This window comes from Grampus griseus, assembly GCF_964374135.1.
Source record: "Grampus griseus genome assembly, chromosome: 19".
In the NCBI taxonomy this organism is placed as follows: Eukaryota; Metazoa; Chordata; class Mammalia; order Artiodactyla; family Delphinidae; genus Grampus; species Grampus griseus.
In genome coordinates, this window is record NC_139013.1 from 1,169,823 (window position 1) to 1,186,894 (window position 17,072).

At 44.5% G+C, this 17,072-nt stretch overlaps 2 protein-coding genes across 4 annotated transcripts in view; one reads left to right on the top strand and one right to left on the bottom strand.

Moving 5' to 3' along the window:
• LOC309837089 (uncharacterized protein) overlaps positions 1-2,244 on the bottom strand; it is a 40,310-nt gene extending 38,066 nt beyond the window's left edge. For both annotated transcript variants that reach the window (XR_014298212.1, XM_082677435.1), the window contains exon 1: positions 2,025-2,244. Coding sequence is in view for 1 of the 2 variants with exons in the window: in XM_082677435.1 (XP_082533561.1) it covers positions 2,025-2,057 (33 nt within the window). In the remaining variant the exon portion in view is untranslated. The remainder of the gene's footprint in view (positions 1-2,024) is intronic.
• A 10,763-nt stretch (positions 2,245-13,007) lies between these two features.
• On the top strand, positions 13,008-13,511 carry LOC309837100 (cytochrome c oxidase subunit NDUFA4-like; the record flags this gene model as incomplete). 2 transcript variants are annotated; one of them, XM_082677450.1, is made up of 2 exons in its annotated part: positions 13,008-13,164; positions 13,298-13,511. In XM_082677450.1, 2 exons carry the CDS (start codon positions 13,008-13,010, stop codon positions 13,390-13,392), a joined length of 252 nt encoding a protein of 83 aa, XP_082533576.1. In that variant the 3' UTR covers positions 13,393-13,511. The 2 variants fall into 2 exon arrangements, with proteins under 2 accessions (XP_082533576.1, XP_082533577.1); XM_082677451.1 differs by having other exon boundaries at positions 13,008-13,148; positions 13,288-13,511.
• Between the last annotated feature and the right edge of the window lie 3,561 nt (positions 13,512-17,072).

Sequence of the window (17,072 nt, forward strand, 5' to 3'; positions counted from 1 at the left end):
TCCTGATGATGCCTCTGCATCCATCTCATGTTCACTGATCCTTAAGAAGCCTTGGTTGCATGCCAAACCATTTACCCTTATAACCCTCTCTGTGACTAACTCCTTCACCCATGTTGTGACACCTACCTCCCACAACCAGGGGTCCAAGCAGGAAGCCCAGTCCACAGACCCATTCTCTTCTTCCTAGGCTATTATTACCATTATCCTCCTGACCAGGACTCCCCATACTAAAATGATCTACAGCTCCTCCCTGGTCCACACTGTCTACTACCTTTTGGATAAGTCTCCATCCCAAACTCCTCCTCAGAGGAGGATGCCCGCAAACTGCACTCTGAAACACCTCATACCCTTAAGAGGTCAAGAATAAAACTTCTGATATCCCCAGTGAAAATTACTCTTACTATGGACTTTCCCATATCAGTTGGTAGAGCTTCCATCCTTCCACATGCAAAATCCATACTTTCACTTCATCCCTGACTCCTTCTTTCAACCTCAAAATTAGAAAATCCAGCTTGCCATACCTAAAACACCAATCCAGAATCCAGCCACATCTCCCACCTCCATGGCCACCACCCTGGTCCAGCTACCAGCACACTCACACAGACTATAGGAGTATCCTTCTCCCTGGTCTTCCTATCACCTCCCTTATGCCAATACTGTTCTCCATGCTGCAGCCACAGGGAGCCTGTTGAGACCTGGGTCAGATCACCTGTCTCCACTGCTCCAAATTTTTCAGTGCTCCTATCACCTCCAGAAGAGACACCCAATTTCTCAAAAAGCTGTTCCAGGGAATTCCCTGGTGGTGCAGTGGTTAAGAATCCGCCTGCTAATGCAGGGGACACGGATTCAATCCCTGGTCTGGGAAGATCCCACATGCCATGGAGCAACTAAGCCTGTGTGCCACAACTACTGAGCCCACAGAGCACAGCTCACCTAGAGCCCATGCTCCATAACAAGAGAAGCAACTGCAATGAGAAGCTCACGCACCACAAGTAAGAGTAGCCCCCACTCACTGCAACTAGAGAAAGTCCACGCGCAGCAATGAAGACCCAACGCAGCCAAAAAAAAAAAGCTGTTCCAGACCTGCCTCCTGCTCCACTGCTCTCAGCTACCATGAGAAAGAAAAGATACCTGCACGTCCCTGAACCCTCCCTCACCTCCCCTCCAGGCCTTTGCACATTCTGGTACCTATGCCAGATCTGGTACTTTCCTCATCTGATTCCACTCGTTGTCAAAAATAGGAACCATCTTACATAACTCTAGGCCTGGTGTTTGTTCAAGGCCCCCAGGTCCAAGGCCTGGAAGAGTGGCAGAACAGTACCAGGACGCTATTACCCCAGAGACCACAAGGGTGGGGTGAGGACTAACGAGACCCTGAAATAAACTCCACAAACCAGTATCACTAAGCGATTCCGTAGTTACAGGAATCTGTGGAAAAAGAGAGGTTGTTTGAGAGTTTGACCACCACGGCCAGCATCCTTGGGCTCAGACCGCTAAGTACCCTTGGCCAGCCCAGGAGCCAGGTGATCTCGAGATGTCTGAATTACCTCCGGGCCTCAGTCCTGAGAGCAGACTCTTGCCAGCTGTGTAATCTTTTACAGGATTCGACATTTCCCGTATCTATTATCTCTCTTCTCGTCTCTTCTTCCTCTGAGCAGCCTTAGGAAAACTTTTAGAATCCTATCTCAGTGTCCCTCTTTTGCTCACACCCTTCAGAATGAAAGTAAATCTCCTCAGGCACAACTTCGCCTCACAGTCTGTGTCCTGCAGACATAAGACGGACTCCAGGTTTCCCGAATCCTCCCGCCTCAGTCCGACCTCCCAGCCTTTGCACTTGCGGGTCCCTCCGCCTGCCACCCTCTCCCACGCGCCATCACACTGTCAGAAAAAGACCTACCCACAACCGGCTCACCGTCCCGGACACCGCGCCCCGAGCTGCAGGCACGTGAGCAGGCGTCCCGCACTTGGGTCTTTAGTGTCTGTGGGAGGTGAGGGCGGTGAGAGCCCGGAAGACAAACGTTTACCTGAGGCGGGTCCCTCAGCGCCGCCGCCGCCATCGGAGTCTGTGGACGAAGCGGAGTCTGTGAGGCGTGGAGGTCCCGATCTCAGCCTGTTACGGATCACCCCGAGGTGCGCCACCGCCAAGCCATGGATCTGCCTCTGTGGAGGCCTCTGACGCCTTCTCTTTTAAGACCCCTGGCTCCGAGCCTCTGAGTGGGCGACCCGACCTGAGAAAGGCCAAAATGACCGCCACAAGGAAGACGCCAGAAATCCCGCCCCGAAGCGAAGCCCACGCACGGAAGTACCTCTGCCCTGGGCTTTCATTGGCTCAACTCCGCCACCATTGGGCGCATTGCCCTCTGGGTAGTGTAGTTCCCACAGCTGCGCAGGAGGGCTTTCCCGGAGTCCACCTTGGCCAAGAAACGTTCTGCGCAGCACGGAGAAATATAACCATTATTTTGTAATAACTTTAAATGAAGTACACGCTATAAAAATATTGAATCAGAGACCCCTGGCGGTCTAGTAGTTAAGACTCCGCGCTTCCACTGCAGGGTAAGATCCCACATACCGCTTGACGGGGCCAAAAAAAAAAAAAATTAAATCACTATGTTGTATACGTGAAACCAATATAACATTGTAAATCAGCCATACTTAAATTAAAAAAAGAAAGGTTCTGGGGCACTGAGAGTAGCGCTGGGAAATGACTAACCTTTGGGGGAAAGGAATGTGATTATCCCTTTTTAAAGGGGCGGTTCGCGGGTCTCCGGGGAGCGTTGTCTGCCACGGATCATTTGTTTAGAAACATTATTCCGGTCTCTGTAAGCTCAAAATGGCCCCCTGTGGCTAAAAAGATTATTCCAATTATTTCCAAAGGTTACAAATGCGAGCGGACATATTCTCATTCAGACTCAAAATGCATCCGCTCTTAGCTGGAATGTAATAAACGTTTTATTGCTATTCAAATACATACAGTTAGAAGTGTTGGTTGTTTTTTTAACTCTGTATGTTTAGTTAGGGCCATGACTTGGAAGATGAGTAACGATGTTTAGGCCTCCCTGAAATAGGAGGACAAGAAGTTTTCTCTGCCTCTGTTTCCCAGAGAACATCTGTCATGCCTGTATCCTCACTGATTGTGTCTAAACCATAAAGCAGAACTGTCTAGCCACTTAATATTTCTTACTCAATGACCAAAGATATATTCAGTTCCCTTAGGAATCTGACATCTATCTCAAATGGAGAGCAACTTATGAAATTGTTTTGGTATAGTGTAGTGCCTGCTCAATGAGTGATAGTGTTCTCAGGCAGAGGACATGTGCAAAAGGGGCATCTGAACCCCATCATCTCATCTCCTTGCTGGGAGGGGGTTATCATTTCTCCAGTGATTGTTGGGGCTGTTGTGCATGAGGAATAGATGATATCGGGAAAAAAAAGTTGTGAAATGCGAATTATAAGGAACTATTTATAATGATTATGTAGTTAGTCAAAGATAGTGGCAGAGATAACTCTGGGGAAGCATCTGAGAAGGGTGAAAAAAGTTAAGACCTCAATAATTTTTATTAGGAGATACTAAAGTCTGAGAAGAGATGAGTTAAGCTGAGCTCAATATTTTTCCCTGATTTAAACATTTATTTTTATTTTTATTGGCATATAGTTGATTTATAATATTATGTTAGTTTCAGGTGTACAACATAGTGATTCAAAATTTTTATAGATTATACTTCATTTAAAGTTATTACAAAATAATGGCTGTAATTCCCTCTGATGTACAATATATCCTTGTTGTTTATTTATTTTCTACATAGCAGTTTGTACCTCTAAGTCCCCTACCCCTATCTTGCCCTTCCCCTCTTCCCTTTCCCCACTGGAAACCACTACTTTGTTCTCTGTATCTGTGAGTCTGTTTCTGTTTTGTTATATTCACTAGTTTTCTGTATTTTTTGGATTCCACATGTGATATTTGTCTCTCTTTTTCACTGAGCATAATACCCTCCAGGTCCATCCATGTTGCTGTAAATGGCAGAATATCATTTTTTATGGCAGAGTGGTATTCCACTGCATGTGGGCATGCGTGCATGTGTGTGTGTGTGTAGCACATCTTTTTTATCCATTCATCTGTTGATGGGCACTTAGGTGGCTTCCATATCTTGGCTATTGTAAATAATGTTGCTATGAACATTGGGTGCATGTACCTTTTCAAATTATTATTCTTGTTTTCTTTGGATATATACCCAGGAATGGAATTGCTGGATCACATGGCAGTTCTATTTTCAGTTTTTTGAGAAACCTCCATTCTGTTTTCCACAGTAGACATTAACTGCTCTGGGACATCCAAGGAATGGGGAAACGATCACGGAAATAAATCCAACAATAACAGCAGCAGCAGCTGAGTCTCCATGAACCTCAATGTGCACCTGCCCCGGGCTGAAGGCTTCAAGTGCCATGATAAAGGGACTGTCCCCAGTTCGGCAGCTAGACTCCCAGGTGTGAATCCAGCCTCTTGAATCTGATACTTTCTGTGGTGTGACCTTGGGGGACCCACTTCATCTTTGTGATCCTGGATTTCCCCAGCAATACAGTAATAGCTCCCAATACCCAGAGTGCTGTGAAAATTAAAAAGAAATTCTCAAAATGCAAATCCTGGAATTCTGGTACCAGTACAGGCTGTATTTTGTTGCTTTGACTGACCGTCACAGAGGCTACGGTGAACATCTTCATCACCTCCCTGTCACAGTCAGTGAAGTAAATCTTGGGGACCTCTAGAGTGGCCCACAGATTCCCTGGGATTCCACAATGAGACCTCAGTAACCTGAAGACACGTCTTCCAGTGGACCAGAGGGTTCTAGGAAGCCCCATTTTTTTCTCACAAGCACCTGGGGACAGAAGGGCCCAGAGGTATATGGCTTGGGGATATCACCTGCAGGTGTGGCTGGTGGTGTAGCCACTGCACACAGAACGGGCACCTCAGCTCCTCCAAAGGCCTGGGCACAGGGCTGCTCTTTATCCCCATTTTACACAGGAGACAACCCAGATAGTGGATTGTTTTGCCTGTTGTCCCAGTGATGGCTGGTGACGAGATTTAAACCCACATTGTATGGGCCACGTTTGGGGAGTCTGATCACTGACCTATTCTTTGGCTTCCAGAAGGGCTTCAGAATGTCTGTCCTAATACCACCTAGTCCACTTTTTTTTTTTTTTTCTGTCTGCATTGAGTCTTTGTTGCTGCGCACAGGCTTTCTCTAGTTGCAGCAGGCAGGGGCTACTCTTCGTTGTGGGCGCAAGCTTCTCATTGCAGTGGCTTCTCTTGTTGCAGAGCACGGGCTCTAGAATGCAGGCTCAGTAGTTGTGGCATGCGGGCTTAGTTGCTCTGGGGCATATGAGATCTTCCCGGACCAGGGTTTGAACCTATGTCCCCTGCATTGGCAGGCGGATTCTTAACCACTGTGCCACCAGGGAAGTCCCACACCTGGTCCACCTTAAAGTCCTGCTCCAACCCACCAATCCCCAAGATAGACCAGGAAAATGGGTGAAAACTACAAAGCAGGGCTTTATTATATTATTAAATGTCTAACTTAGGAAAGTGATGAAGTGTGTTAATAATGCAGATAAATCTATAATGCAAATTAATTGTGTATGATAAATATGAACATTACATTGTGTATAGCATACAAATTTGCAAAAATTAATTTATTTTATTTATTTGGCTGCGTCGGGTCTTAGTTGTGGCATGTGGGATTTTAGTTACGGCATGCAGGATCTTTCATTGCAGTGCGTGGGCTTCTCTCTAGTTGTGGTGCGCAAGCTCTAGAGCACGCAGGCTTAATTGCCCCAGTGCATGTGGGATCTTAGTTCCCCAACCAGGGATCGAACCCATGTCCCCTGCATTGGAAGGCAGATTCTTAACCACTGGACCACCAGGAAAGTCCCCAAATTTGCAAAAATTAAGAAATATTTTTCCGGAATTGAAAACAATTATTCCATAAAGCAAAAGAATCACTTATGTTATTCAAGGAGTAAAACGGGTAAAATTCCAATATATCTTTGTTATTTCACTGTCCTATTTGTGAAAAGGAAATAGCCCTAACTCATAAAGAAAAACAGCCTAAATGATATGAGCACACACTTTACCAAAGACATACAGATAGCATATACACATCCGAAAAAATGCTCATCATGAATCCTTAAGGAAATCCAATTAAACCAACACTGAGATAGCATGACAAACTTATTAAAAGGGCTAAAATTGGGGACTTCCCTGGTGGCAGAGTGGATAAGACTCTGCATTCCCAATGCAGGGGGCCCGGGTTCGATCCCTAGTCAGGGAACTAGATCCCACATGCATGCCACAACTAAGAGTTCACATGCCACAACTAAGGCGCCTACCTGGCACAACTAAGACCTGGCACAACCAAATAAATAAATAAATATTTTTTTAAAAGGAGGGCTGGGCTTCCCTGGTGGCGCAGTGGTTGAGAGTCTGCCTGCCGATACAGGGGACGTGGGTTCATGCCCTGGTCCAGGACGATCCCACATGCCGCGGAGCGGCTGGGCCCATGAATCATGGCTGCTGAGCCTGCGCATCCGGAGCCTGTGCTCCACAACGGGAGAGACCAGAACAGTGAGAGGCCCGCGTACCGCAAAAAAAATAATAATAATAATAAATAAATAAATAAAAATAAATTTTAAAAGGAGGGCTAAAATTAAAATAATTAAACAAATCAGGATTCACTAGGATGTGAGGAAATGGAACCCTCATACACTGCTGGTAGGAATGCAAAAAGATAGTCATTTTAGATCAAAATTTGTTTAGTTTCTTCAAAAGTTAAATATTCACCTACCCTATGACTCAGACACTGCACTCAAAGTTATTGAAAAAAGATAAAATATATTCATTTTAAGAAATGTACACAAATGTTTGTATCACGTTTATTTTTAAATTGTCAAAAATCTGGAAATAACCCAAATGTCCATAAATAGATGAATGAATAAACAAATAGCGATTTATCCAAATATAAGATTACTCAGCAAAAGAAAAAGGTTAAGTATTCACATAATGTCATTGATGAATCTCAAAGTAGTTATACAACATAAAGTAAACCTGGAAAAGGGGTAAATATTTAATGATTCCCACCATATAAATTCTACAAAATGCAAAGGTATCAATTTTAAGTGAAAGTAAATTGATGATTATTTGGAGGGAGGGAAGGGCAGGGCGAGATTATAAAAGGACATGAGGTAAATATACAGCAATGGATATGGCCATTATAACTATGATTGTAGTTTCGCAGGTTCATACCTACAGCAAAACTTATCAAATATTATACTTTAAATTATGTATATAAGAAAATGTATAAAGTTTAATTCAATGTAAATTATACCTTTAAATAAAGCTATAAAAAATGGCTTTACATTTCACAAATCTGTGCATCCCTTTTAAGAAAATAAATTTGGGAATGCTATAATGACCACCATGTCTCTCCTCATGCCCTCTGAGAATCAGTCTTGCCTCAGTGGAAGCCAACATTGGTGAGCAATGAAGGATGTTTCCAACCATGTCAACAGGAATACAGACTGGGCCACAAAGCTACATCCCAGGACTACAGATCTCCATTTTCACTACCTTTGTGTTCCCACCTCTGCAGTAACGGCCTTAAGGAGAATATCAGTGAGAGACTACAGGAATCCACAAACCTTTACATGAGAGACCAGTGGTCAGCTTCCCGGAGCACACTGGGATGGTGACTGATGCAAACTGTGCGGACCTGCCAGGTTGTAAAGGTAAAACGTCTTTGGCCATAGAAATTGGCAGTGACTTAAATTTGGCAAGAGCCCTGAGCAGATCAGAGAGTATAACAAGCCACACATGCTTTCATATAACTCAAACTTACAGGGGATCTCCTAACTGTGAACATTTGTACAACATTGAGTTCAGATATATGGCTCCTTTAGTGCCATTATAATCAACAGGACAATCGCACATTTCCTAAAAAGCTAAGGCCTTTACACAGTGTGAACTCTTTGATGTTGAAAGAAAGTAGTTTTTTGCTAAAGGATTTCCCACATTCATTACTATTACAAGGTGTTTCACCAGTGTGAACTTTCTGATGACGGTGAAGTCTGGAGCTGAAGGTGATAGATTTCCCACATTCATTGCACTCATAAGGCCGGTCTCCAGTGTGAACTGTCTGATGATCATGGAGGCCAGACCTAGCAGTACAAGATTTCCAATGTGCACTGCACTCATAAGGCCTATCTCCTTCGTGAACTCTGATGATAACGGAGGTTTTTGCTATAGGTAAAAGACTTCCTGCATTCATTATACTCATAAGGCGTTTCTCCAGTGTGAACTCTCTGATGATAACAGAAGACAGACCTATCAGTAAAAGACTTCCCACATTCAGTGCACGCATAAGGCCATTTTCCAGGGTGAATACTCTGTTGCTGAGTAAGGATAGAGCTATAGCTAAAAGACTGTGCACATTCACTGCACATGTATCATTTTTCTCCAATGTGACCTTTTTTGGGATAAACAAGCAAAGATTTGCAGCTAAAGGATTTTCCACATTTGCTGTACTTGTACTGCCTTGCCCCAGTATGAACTCTTTCATGTTGACTGAGGGTTGAGCTCCACTTAAAAGATTTGCCACATTCACCACACATGTAAAGCCCTTCTATAGTGTGGACTTTCTGATGCACAACATACAAGCATTTGAACCTGAATGCTTTCCCACAGTCCTGGCACACAAAACACTGTCTTCCAGTGTGGACACCCTAGTCCTGATCAAGTGTGTTTTGGGGGTTGAAGGCTTTCTTGCATTCTCCCCGAGTATAATGAATTTTTCTTCTTCGACAAGTCACCCCACACTCAGAGATTTTTTTTGGCTTCTCCCGGGAGTGAGTGGCCTGTTGCTGGAGGTGTCCTGACAAGACTAGGAAGTCCTTCCCAAGCTCCCTGCAGGTAAAAACCTTCCATGACTCCTGGAAATTGCAACTCTTCACAAGTGAAACCTTGTCTACACTGCCTAAGAAGGGTTTTTCTCCCATGTGCTGCTTCTGGTGTTGTTTGCTTGCCCTGAAATAAAAACATTTTTCACATGCCCCACACCTCGAGTTTCTAGCTGTGTTGTGTTCCCTGCTGCTCAGCCAACTGGAAAATGACTCTCAAGACTGGACCACAGGGCTTCCCTGGTGGCGCAGTTGTTAAGAATCCACCTGCTAATGCAGGGGACATGGGCTCATGCCCTGGTCCGGGAGGATCCCACATGTCACAGAGCAACTGGGCCTGTGTGCCACAACTACTGAGCCTGCACTCTAGAGCCCACGAGCCACAACTACTGAAGCCCATACGCCTAGAACCTGTGCTCCACAATGGGAGAGACCACCACGGTGAGAAGCCCATGCACCTCAGCTAGAGAAAGACCGTGCACAGCACCTCAGCTAGAGAAAGACCGTGCACAGACCGTGCACAACAACGCAGCCAAAAATAAATAAATAAGTAAATAAATAAATATTTTTTTAAATAAAAAAAAAAAGACTGGACCACACATCTGACCGGGGTGGGTCTTCTGGGAAAATGGAGCTGGACTGGGAGTTCTGGCCTGTGAGATTCCTACAGAAATGCTTTGTTAAAAGGGTACCTCTGCATCCTGTGCTCCACAGCAGCAACCTGAACCCAAAGAAATACTGGTGAAGTATATGTTGACATTATAGGAATGAGGCAAGCCCATCACAAATGTGCATCCGTCACATCTAGGCATGGGTCCAGGGATACTTTTGAAGACAAGCGGGTTGAACTCTGAAGAAATGACTGCTGTGCATTGCTGGGCTCCTAAAGTCACCGAATGGTGGAAACCCCACCAAGGGAAGGACACAAAGACAGTGTATAACAGAAGGAACAGAGGTAGGGTTTACAACTTACTCCTCTGTCATTGGCTTCCTACAGAACCATTCCTGTTGGTTGACATGAGGCTGTGTAGAAGAATGTGAATGTATCCATCCCATGAAAATCAACTGTAACAGAGTAGATACTGTTGAAAGTCAATATAAGGATATATGCACACCTCCAAGCACAGCATGTATGGCCTCATGTTGGAGAACACTACAGGGAGACCTGTCAAAGAAATGGTTGAGATGTGGGGTTTAGAGAGATGGAGATTACTGCTGGAAAGAAGCCAGAGCGGAAATGATAACTACTAGAACTGACAAGTTGGCAAAGTATCAACAATGTGGAAGAACAAATGGCAATGGGATGTGGACACAGGCAATGGAAACAAAACACTGGTTGAATGGGACAGATCTCTGGTATGGTCTTACACACAGCCCTGGTGTCACACCCTCACCAACTGCCATTCACCAAGGCCAGGCTCCCTCTGAGCCCACTCTTCCATGACTGGAGTCATGTCTATCCTGTGATGCACAAAGGATTCTCCCCCCAACTCCTAGCTGAGCAAGTACCTGGGACACATGATGCAAGTCCTAAGAGAAAAACAGCACAAAAGAATGGCCAGGGGGCTTCCCTGGTGGTGCAGTGGTTGAGAGTCCGCCTGCCGATGCAGGGGACACGGGTTTGTGCCCCGGTCCGGGAAGATCCCACATGCCGCAGAGCGGCTAGGCCCGTGAGCCATGGCCGCTGAGCCTGCGCGTCCGGAGCCTGTTCTCTGCAACGGGAGAGGCCACAACAGTGAGAGGCCCGCGTACAGCAAAAAAAAAAAAAAAAAAAAAAAGAATGGCCAGCACTGTCCCAGAGCAACTCAGCACAAAAAACGACCAGAGAAAAGAGATCTATGTGAGTGATGCCAGTGAGATGACAGAATAAGAGATACTAGCATTCATTCCCCTTCCAAAAACAATTAGACAGCTATCAATGAATAAAAATAGCCCTGGGGTGGATGTGGGGTACAGCATAAGTGTCCAATTAAGACAAACAGCAACACAGTGGAGCAAAAGAAGGAGAATAACTGCACAGAAAGGATCGCTGGGAAAACTGGCTTAGCAGAGATGGCTGGATGGTTAGGATCAAAGTACGTAAGTGAGAGCTACTTGTGTCAGCCACTGGGCTTGTGCCATCATGGTCCCTAGTGGCCTGCTCTGTGGAGGACCCTTGCAGCCTTTGTCACTGACAACAAAGAACCCCTCCGATAGCAGCAGACTCCCCAGTTTTCACATTAGAGGATCCTGTAGAGTTCATCAGCATGGATTCCAAAGGAAATCCCCTTAGCCATAACATCCTCAATGGGAGAAAAGGAGATCAGTGGATTCCCAGCAGTCTTTGTCACCAAAGACTCCAAAAGCCATTGCCACCACTGCATACTACTGCTGCCATGGTCACTGAGGACCCCTACAGTCTTCACCACTCTGATCTCAGCTGACAGATCTGCACAGAGACTATATTCCCAGGGTCTTCACTGGAGTCAACACCACAATACCCCACCCAGCCAGCACCCTTGCATTCACATGAAGGTGAAGCTATTTCTCTAACCAAAATTTACCCCAAAATGTTGAAAGAAATGACTGATTCACCACACATACACACATCAACACAAGGATAAAAGAAACATGAAAAACAAGGAAACATGATACCATCAAAGGGACATAATAATTTTCCAGTAGCCAACTTCAAAGAAATGGAGATCTACGAACCACCAAAGGATTCAAAATAAATGTTTTAAGGAAGCTCAGTGAGGGGGCTTCCCTGGTGGTGCAGTGGCTTAGAATCCACCTGCCAATGCATGGGACACGGGTTCAAGCCCCGGCCCAAGAAGATGCTACACTCCATGGAGCAACAAAGCCCGTGCACCACAACTACTGTGCCTGTGCTCTAGAGCCCATGAGCCACAACTACTGCAGCCTACACGCCTAGAGCTCGTGCTCCGCAACAAAAGCCACTGCAATGAGAAGCCCGCGCACTGCAATGAAGAGTAGTCCCTACTTGCTGCAACTACAGAAAGCCCGTGTGCAGAAACGAAGACCCAATGCAGCCAAAAATAAATAAAATAACTTTTAAAAAAAGGAAGCTCAGTGAACTACAAGAGAACGCAGATAGATAACTCAACATGATAAGGAAAATGATACAGGAAAAAAACAAGAAGTTCAGAGAGACAGGAATCATAAAAAAGAATCAAACAGAAATTCTGAAGTTGAAGAAGACAACAAATGAAAAGAAAAATGCAACAGAGTATCAACAACACACTTGGTCAAGCAGTGGAAAGAATATGTGAACTCAAACACAGATCATTTATCATCCAGCCAGAGGGGGGAAGAAAGTGAAGTCAGCATAGGTAAACTATGGAATACCATCAAGCAAAACAATATTTGCATTACTGGAGTCCCAGGAGAAGGAGAGATAGAAAGAAAAAGTGTCAGAAAGTTTGAAGAAATAATGTCTGACTTCCCAAGTCTGGGAAGAGATGTGAACACCCAATTCATGATGCTCATAGGTCCATGTACAGATTCATTCCAAAGAGGATATTACCAAGACACATTATAAACAAAACTGTCAGTAAACAAGCAAAAAAACCCAAACAGAATTTTGAAAGCACGAAGAGAAAAGAAACTTCTTCACACAGGGAACCCTCATAAGGCTATCAGTAGATTTTTCAGCAGAAATCTTGCAGCCTAGGAGAGAGTGGGATGATATACAGTTGGTTCTCTGAATCTGTGAATTCTAAACCTGCAGATAGAGAGGGTTCACTCTGTTCACTGTACTATGTCATTTTATATAAGGGACTTGAGCATCTACAGATTTTGGTATCCACACGGGCTCCTGGAACAAATATCCTGTAGATACTGTATTCAAAACACTGAAGAAAAAAACTGTCAAACAAGAATATTTTACCTAGCAAAGCTGTCCTGCACAATTAAAGAAAGACTTTAGACAAACAAAAGCTGAGGGAGTTCATTGACACTCAGCCGGACTTCTAAGAAATGCCAAAGGGAAAAGAGACTACTTAGTCCTGGGCCTTGCACATTTTTCTTTCTCTCCATCTGAACTCAAGGCCTCTGTTGCAACCATGCTCCACCAGATCACTGGTCAGGCCAAGAAGCATCCTAGCTTGATCCCCCTCTTTGTATTTATTACAGTGGGAGGTACTGGAGCAGCATTGTGTGTCTTGCACCTGGAATTGTTCAATCCAAATGTTAGCTGGGACAGAAAGAATAACCCAGGGAGTTCCCTGGCAGTCCAGTGGTTAGAACTTGGCATTTTCACTTCTGTGGCTGGGGTTCAATCCCTGGTCTAGGAACTAAGATCCCACAAGCCGCCCAGCATGGCCAATGAGGAAAAAAAGAAAGAATAACCCAGAACCCTGGAACAAACTGGGTCCCAATGATCAATACAAGTTCCACTCAGTGAATGTCGATTACAGCAAACTGAAGAAAGAAGTTCCAGATTTCTAAATGAAATGTTTCACTATAATGCTTCTTAGAATGAAGGTCTTCCAGAAGCCATCTGCACAATTTTCCACTTAACCAGGAAATATTTCCCCTCTAAATGCATGAAATCACATTGTTGTTTTGTGTTGGGGTTTACAGTGATTAATAAATATCTGAAACTTGAAAAAAAAAAAGCCAAAGGGAGTTCTTCAGGCAGAAATGAAAGGATAATAAATAGAAACATGAAAACATAGGAAAATATAAAACTCACTGGTAAAACTGAGTATGTAGTAAAATTCAGATTACTATAATACTGTGTTGGTGGTGTTTAAATCACTCAAGTATAAAAGTTAAAAACAAAAGGATTAAAAAAAAGGATTAGAATAATTACAGCCACAATAATTTGTTAATGGATACACAATATAAGAACATGTGAACTGTGACATCAAAAACATAAAATGTGGTGGTGGCAGGGAGAGTAAATTCTGAATGGTGTCAGGAAAACTGGATATCCACAGGTAAAAAAAAAATGAAACTGGACCCCTGTCTTATACCACTTATAAAAACTAACTTGAAATAGATTAAAGACTTAAATGTAAGACCTAAAAACGTAAAATCCCTTAAAGACAACCTAAGGAAAAAGTTCTGTGAAATTAGTCCTAGTGATGATTTTTCTGGATATCACCAAAGCACAGGCAATGAAAGCAAAAATAAACAACTAGGACTACACCAAATGAAGATACTTCTGCATAGCAACGCAACAATCAACAACAAAAAGAGGCAATCTACAGAATGGGAGGAAATATTTGCAAGCCATTATCTGATAAGATGTTACCATTCAAAATATACAAGGTATTCAAAAGACTTAATAACAAAAAAATAGAGTTAAAAAATGGGCAACGGACGTGAAGAGAATACATACAAACAGGCCACAGTTATATGAAAAATGCTCTTCACTAATAAGGTAGACTTCATTAGGCTCACTACAAGATTATATGCCTCAAATCATTACGTATTAGAGATCAGTACAGCAGATATTAAGCTACAAAAGAAAGGAGAAAGCAGTGTAAACAACCCAGCCCTGGCTATGACAGCAACTACTCAGAAACCTAGGCAAGGAAGCAGTTCCCATGGTCCATATGTGAGAAGAAGACAACATCCTCTGAAGAAAATGAAGGGAGGAAAGAAAGAGCCTAGTCCAGGTCACTGGGAAGAGTAAGGAGGAAAAAAAAAAGAGTAAGGGACTTACTCTTCAGCGAGGTTACAAGTGCAGAGTTCTCCAGCATCACTTCGAGGTACAGGCATCTCTGAGCCTCATCAAGGAGGCCTCATTCCTCCCAGGAGAAGTACATGGCAATGTCCTGAAAGGTCACACCACCCTGTCATGATTAGTACAAATGAAACTACGAATATTCTCTGAGAACCCACAATCCAACTCCTCACACATCTCCACAATCATCCTCTTTCAAAGCTCCCCACCTCAAAGGAGATACCAGGCCCTGGTGCCACTGATGCCCATGCTCTCCTCAGGGTTCCATTGATTACTGTTCTCAGCAACAAAAGATGGAGGGGCGGGGGGCCGCAGCAGCACATAAATGCCATCTCAGCTCTGGGCCTGCCAAGCAATTCCCTTGGGGCCTTCCAGATTGTGCCTCCAAGACACAAATTTGGGCTCATGTTTCACCCTTAAGGCCCCAACTCCAGGGCCTGTGGACCATCAGCTCACAATTCTCCCCTTGTGCACATCATTGTGTAGACACATCTCTCACACCTTCAGACCCCACAGTTGCACTTCCCCAGCTTTGCCACCTTCCTGCCCCACACCACAGACATCTCCCTGGACTCACCCATGTACTTGGCAAACGGCATCCAGAAGAGTGCTTGAAAATTACTAACATGATTTAGTACAACCCCAATCCTCTGATGCATCCCACAGCCAGGTAAATTCTCAATGCTGCTTTGATGATTGATGTTGCCTGTGATCTTTGTTTCAATATTAACCACCCAGAGCCACATGTGAATTTCAGATATCCATGACCCTCTTCCACTTCCATGCTGCACTTGCTGTCCATTCAGCCACCACAACCTTCTGCTGTCCACCCAAACTTCATTAAAAGCCCAGTCCCACATGCCCGGCACAGTGACTCTCCCAAGCCCATATTCGCCCCAGACCTTATTCACTAGCAAGAATGAAACATCCTACAACCCATCAAAGCTCACCATCAAATCCTGGTGAATTCATACAGTACTGAATTAGCAGGAGCCCTGCCTCAGTGTCATCTTGTCTCAATTACTCCTATGCCTCCTGGACATAGGAGCAGCTATCTCCAGTCCATTCATCCCATGGAAGCCTTGGCTACTTGCTAGATCAACCCACACCATTTCCACTATCACCCCTCTCCCTAATCTCTTTTTGTGAGGTCCAGCAACCCCAATAGTGTCAAGGAAGAAAACTACTCCTTAGTATGCAAACTAGTCCTTCTGACTCTCCAATAGCGTTGTCACTAAAACCTGCATTCCCTTCCTAAACAACATCCACAGCCCCACCCTGGTCTACATAATAGCCACCACTTTTGGAAGTCTCCCTCCTGAAAGCCTTCTCCAGATTTCCAGACCTGTGTGTCCAACTGCCCACTCCACTAACTGTTCTCTGAAACTTTTCAGAGTCTTAGCAAGACCAAAACAAAACTTCTAATGTTCCTAAGGAAAATTAACCTACCACCAACTTTTCCATCCCAGTTTGTTGGAGCTTCCATCCTTTCAGCTGATAGGATGAAAAACTCTAGGGTCATCTCTGGCTCCTCGTTTTTCTCCCTCACCTACACCATCCAAAGTCTACTCAGCTCTTTCATTAAAAATGGACCTGGAATCTAACCTTTTCTCCCACCTCCATGGTCATAACTCTGGTCCATCAACACTCATCTGGATTATAGCAGTAACCTCCTCCTGAATTCCCTGCCACCTGCCTTAACCCCATAATCTCTTCTCCACCGTGTAGCCAGGTGGAGCCTTTTACACCTAAATAAGACCAACTCCTTTCTCTTATACAAATCTCCCATTATCTCCGTAATAGATGCCAAGATTCTCAGGCAGCCACATTACAGGCCTGATTCTTGATTCCCTGCTCTTTGTTCTTAACAGAAAGAATGGAGACCTACTGTACCCTGTTCCCAACTCAGTCACACTGAGCATTTGCTCATGCTGCTATATGTTCCTGAGATAACTCCCACACCATATGTTTACACTGGTTGCCAGAAATAGGAACACCACTATGTTACTGATTGGCCTGAATTGGGGTACTGCCAGGGTCCCCACAGGCAAGAGACAGGAAATCAGCACGGGAAGTGCCTCAAGACACCAAATTTCAGACACTATACCGCTGATGTCAGGACTAGTGAGGGCCTGGGACATGCTCTCTTTCCTTGTGTAAATTCCCTAAGTTCTTTTTTAACCTCCAGAATATGTGGGAAGAGGAAGGAACCATGGCTGGGTTCCATGTGCACAGGACTCCCCCGTATCCCCACCCAGCCCTGGAACCAGGTGACTTCGGATTAATTTACTAACCTCTGTGTTTCAGTCTTCAGAGCTGCCTATTACCAGATCTCTGACCCTGGACAAGGACTCTACTTATCTGTGCCTCACTATTCTCATCACGCAACATTCCCGACTGTTCCCTCTCTGAGCAGCTTTTTGGTAAACTTTTA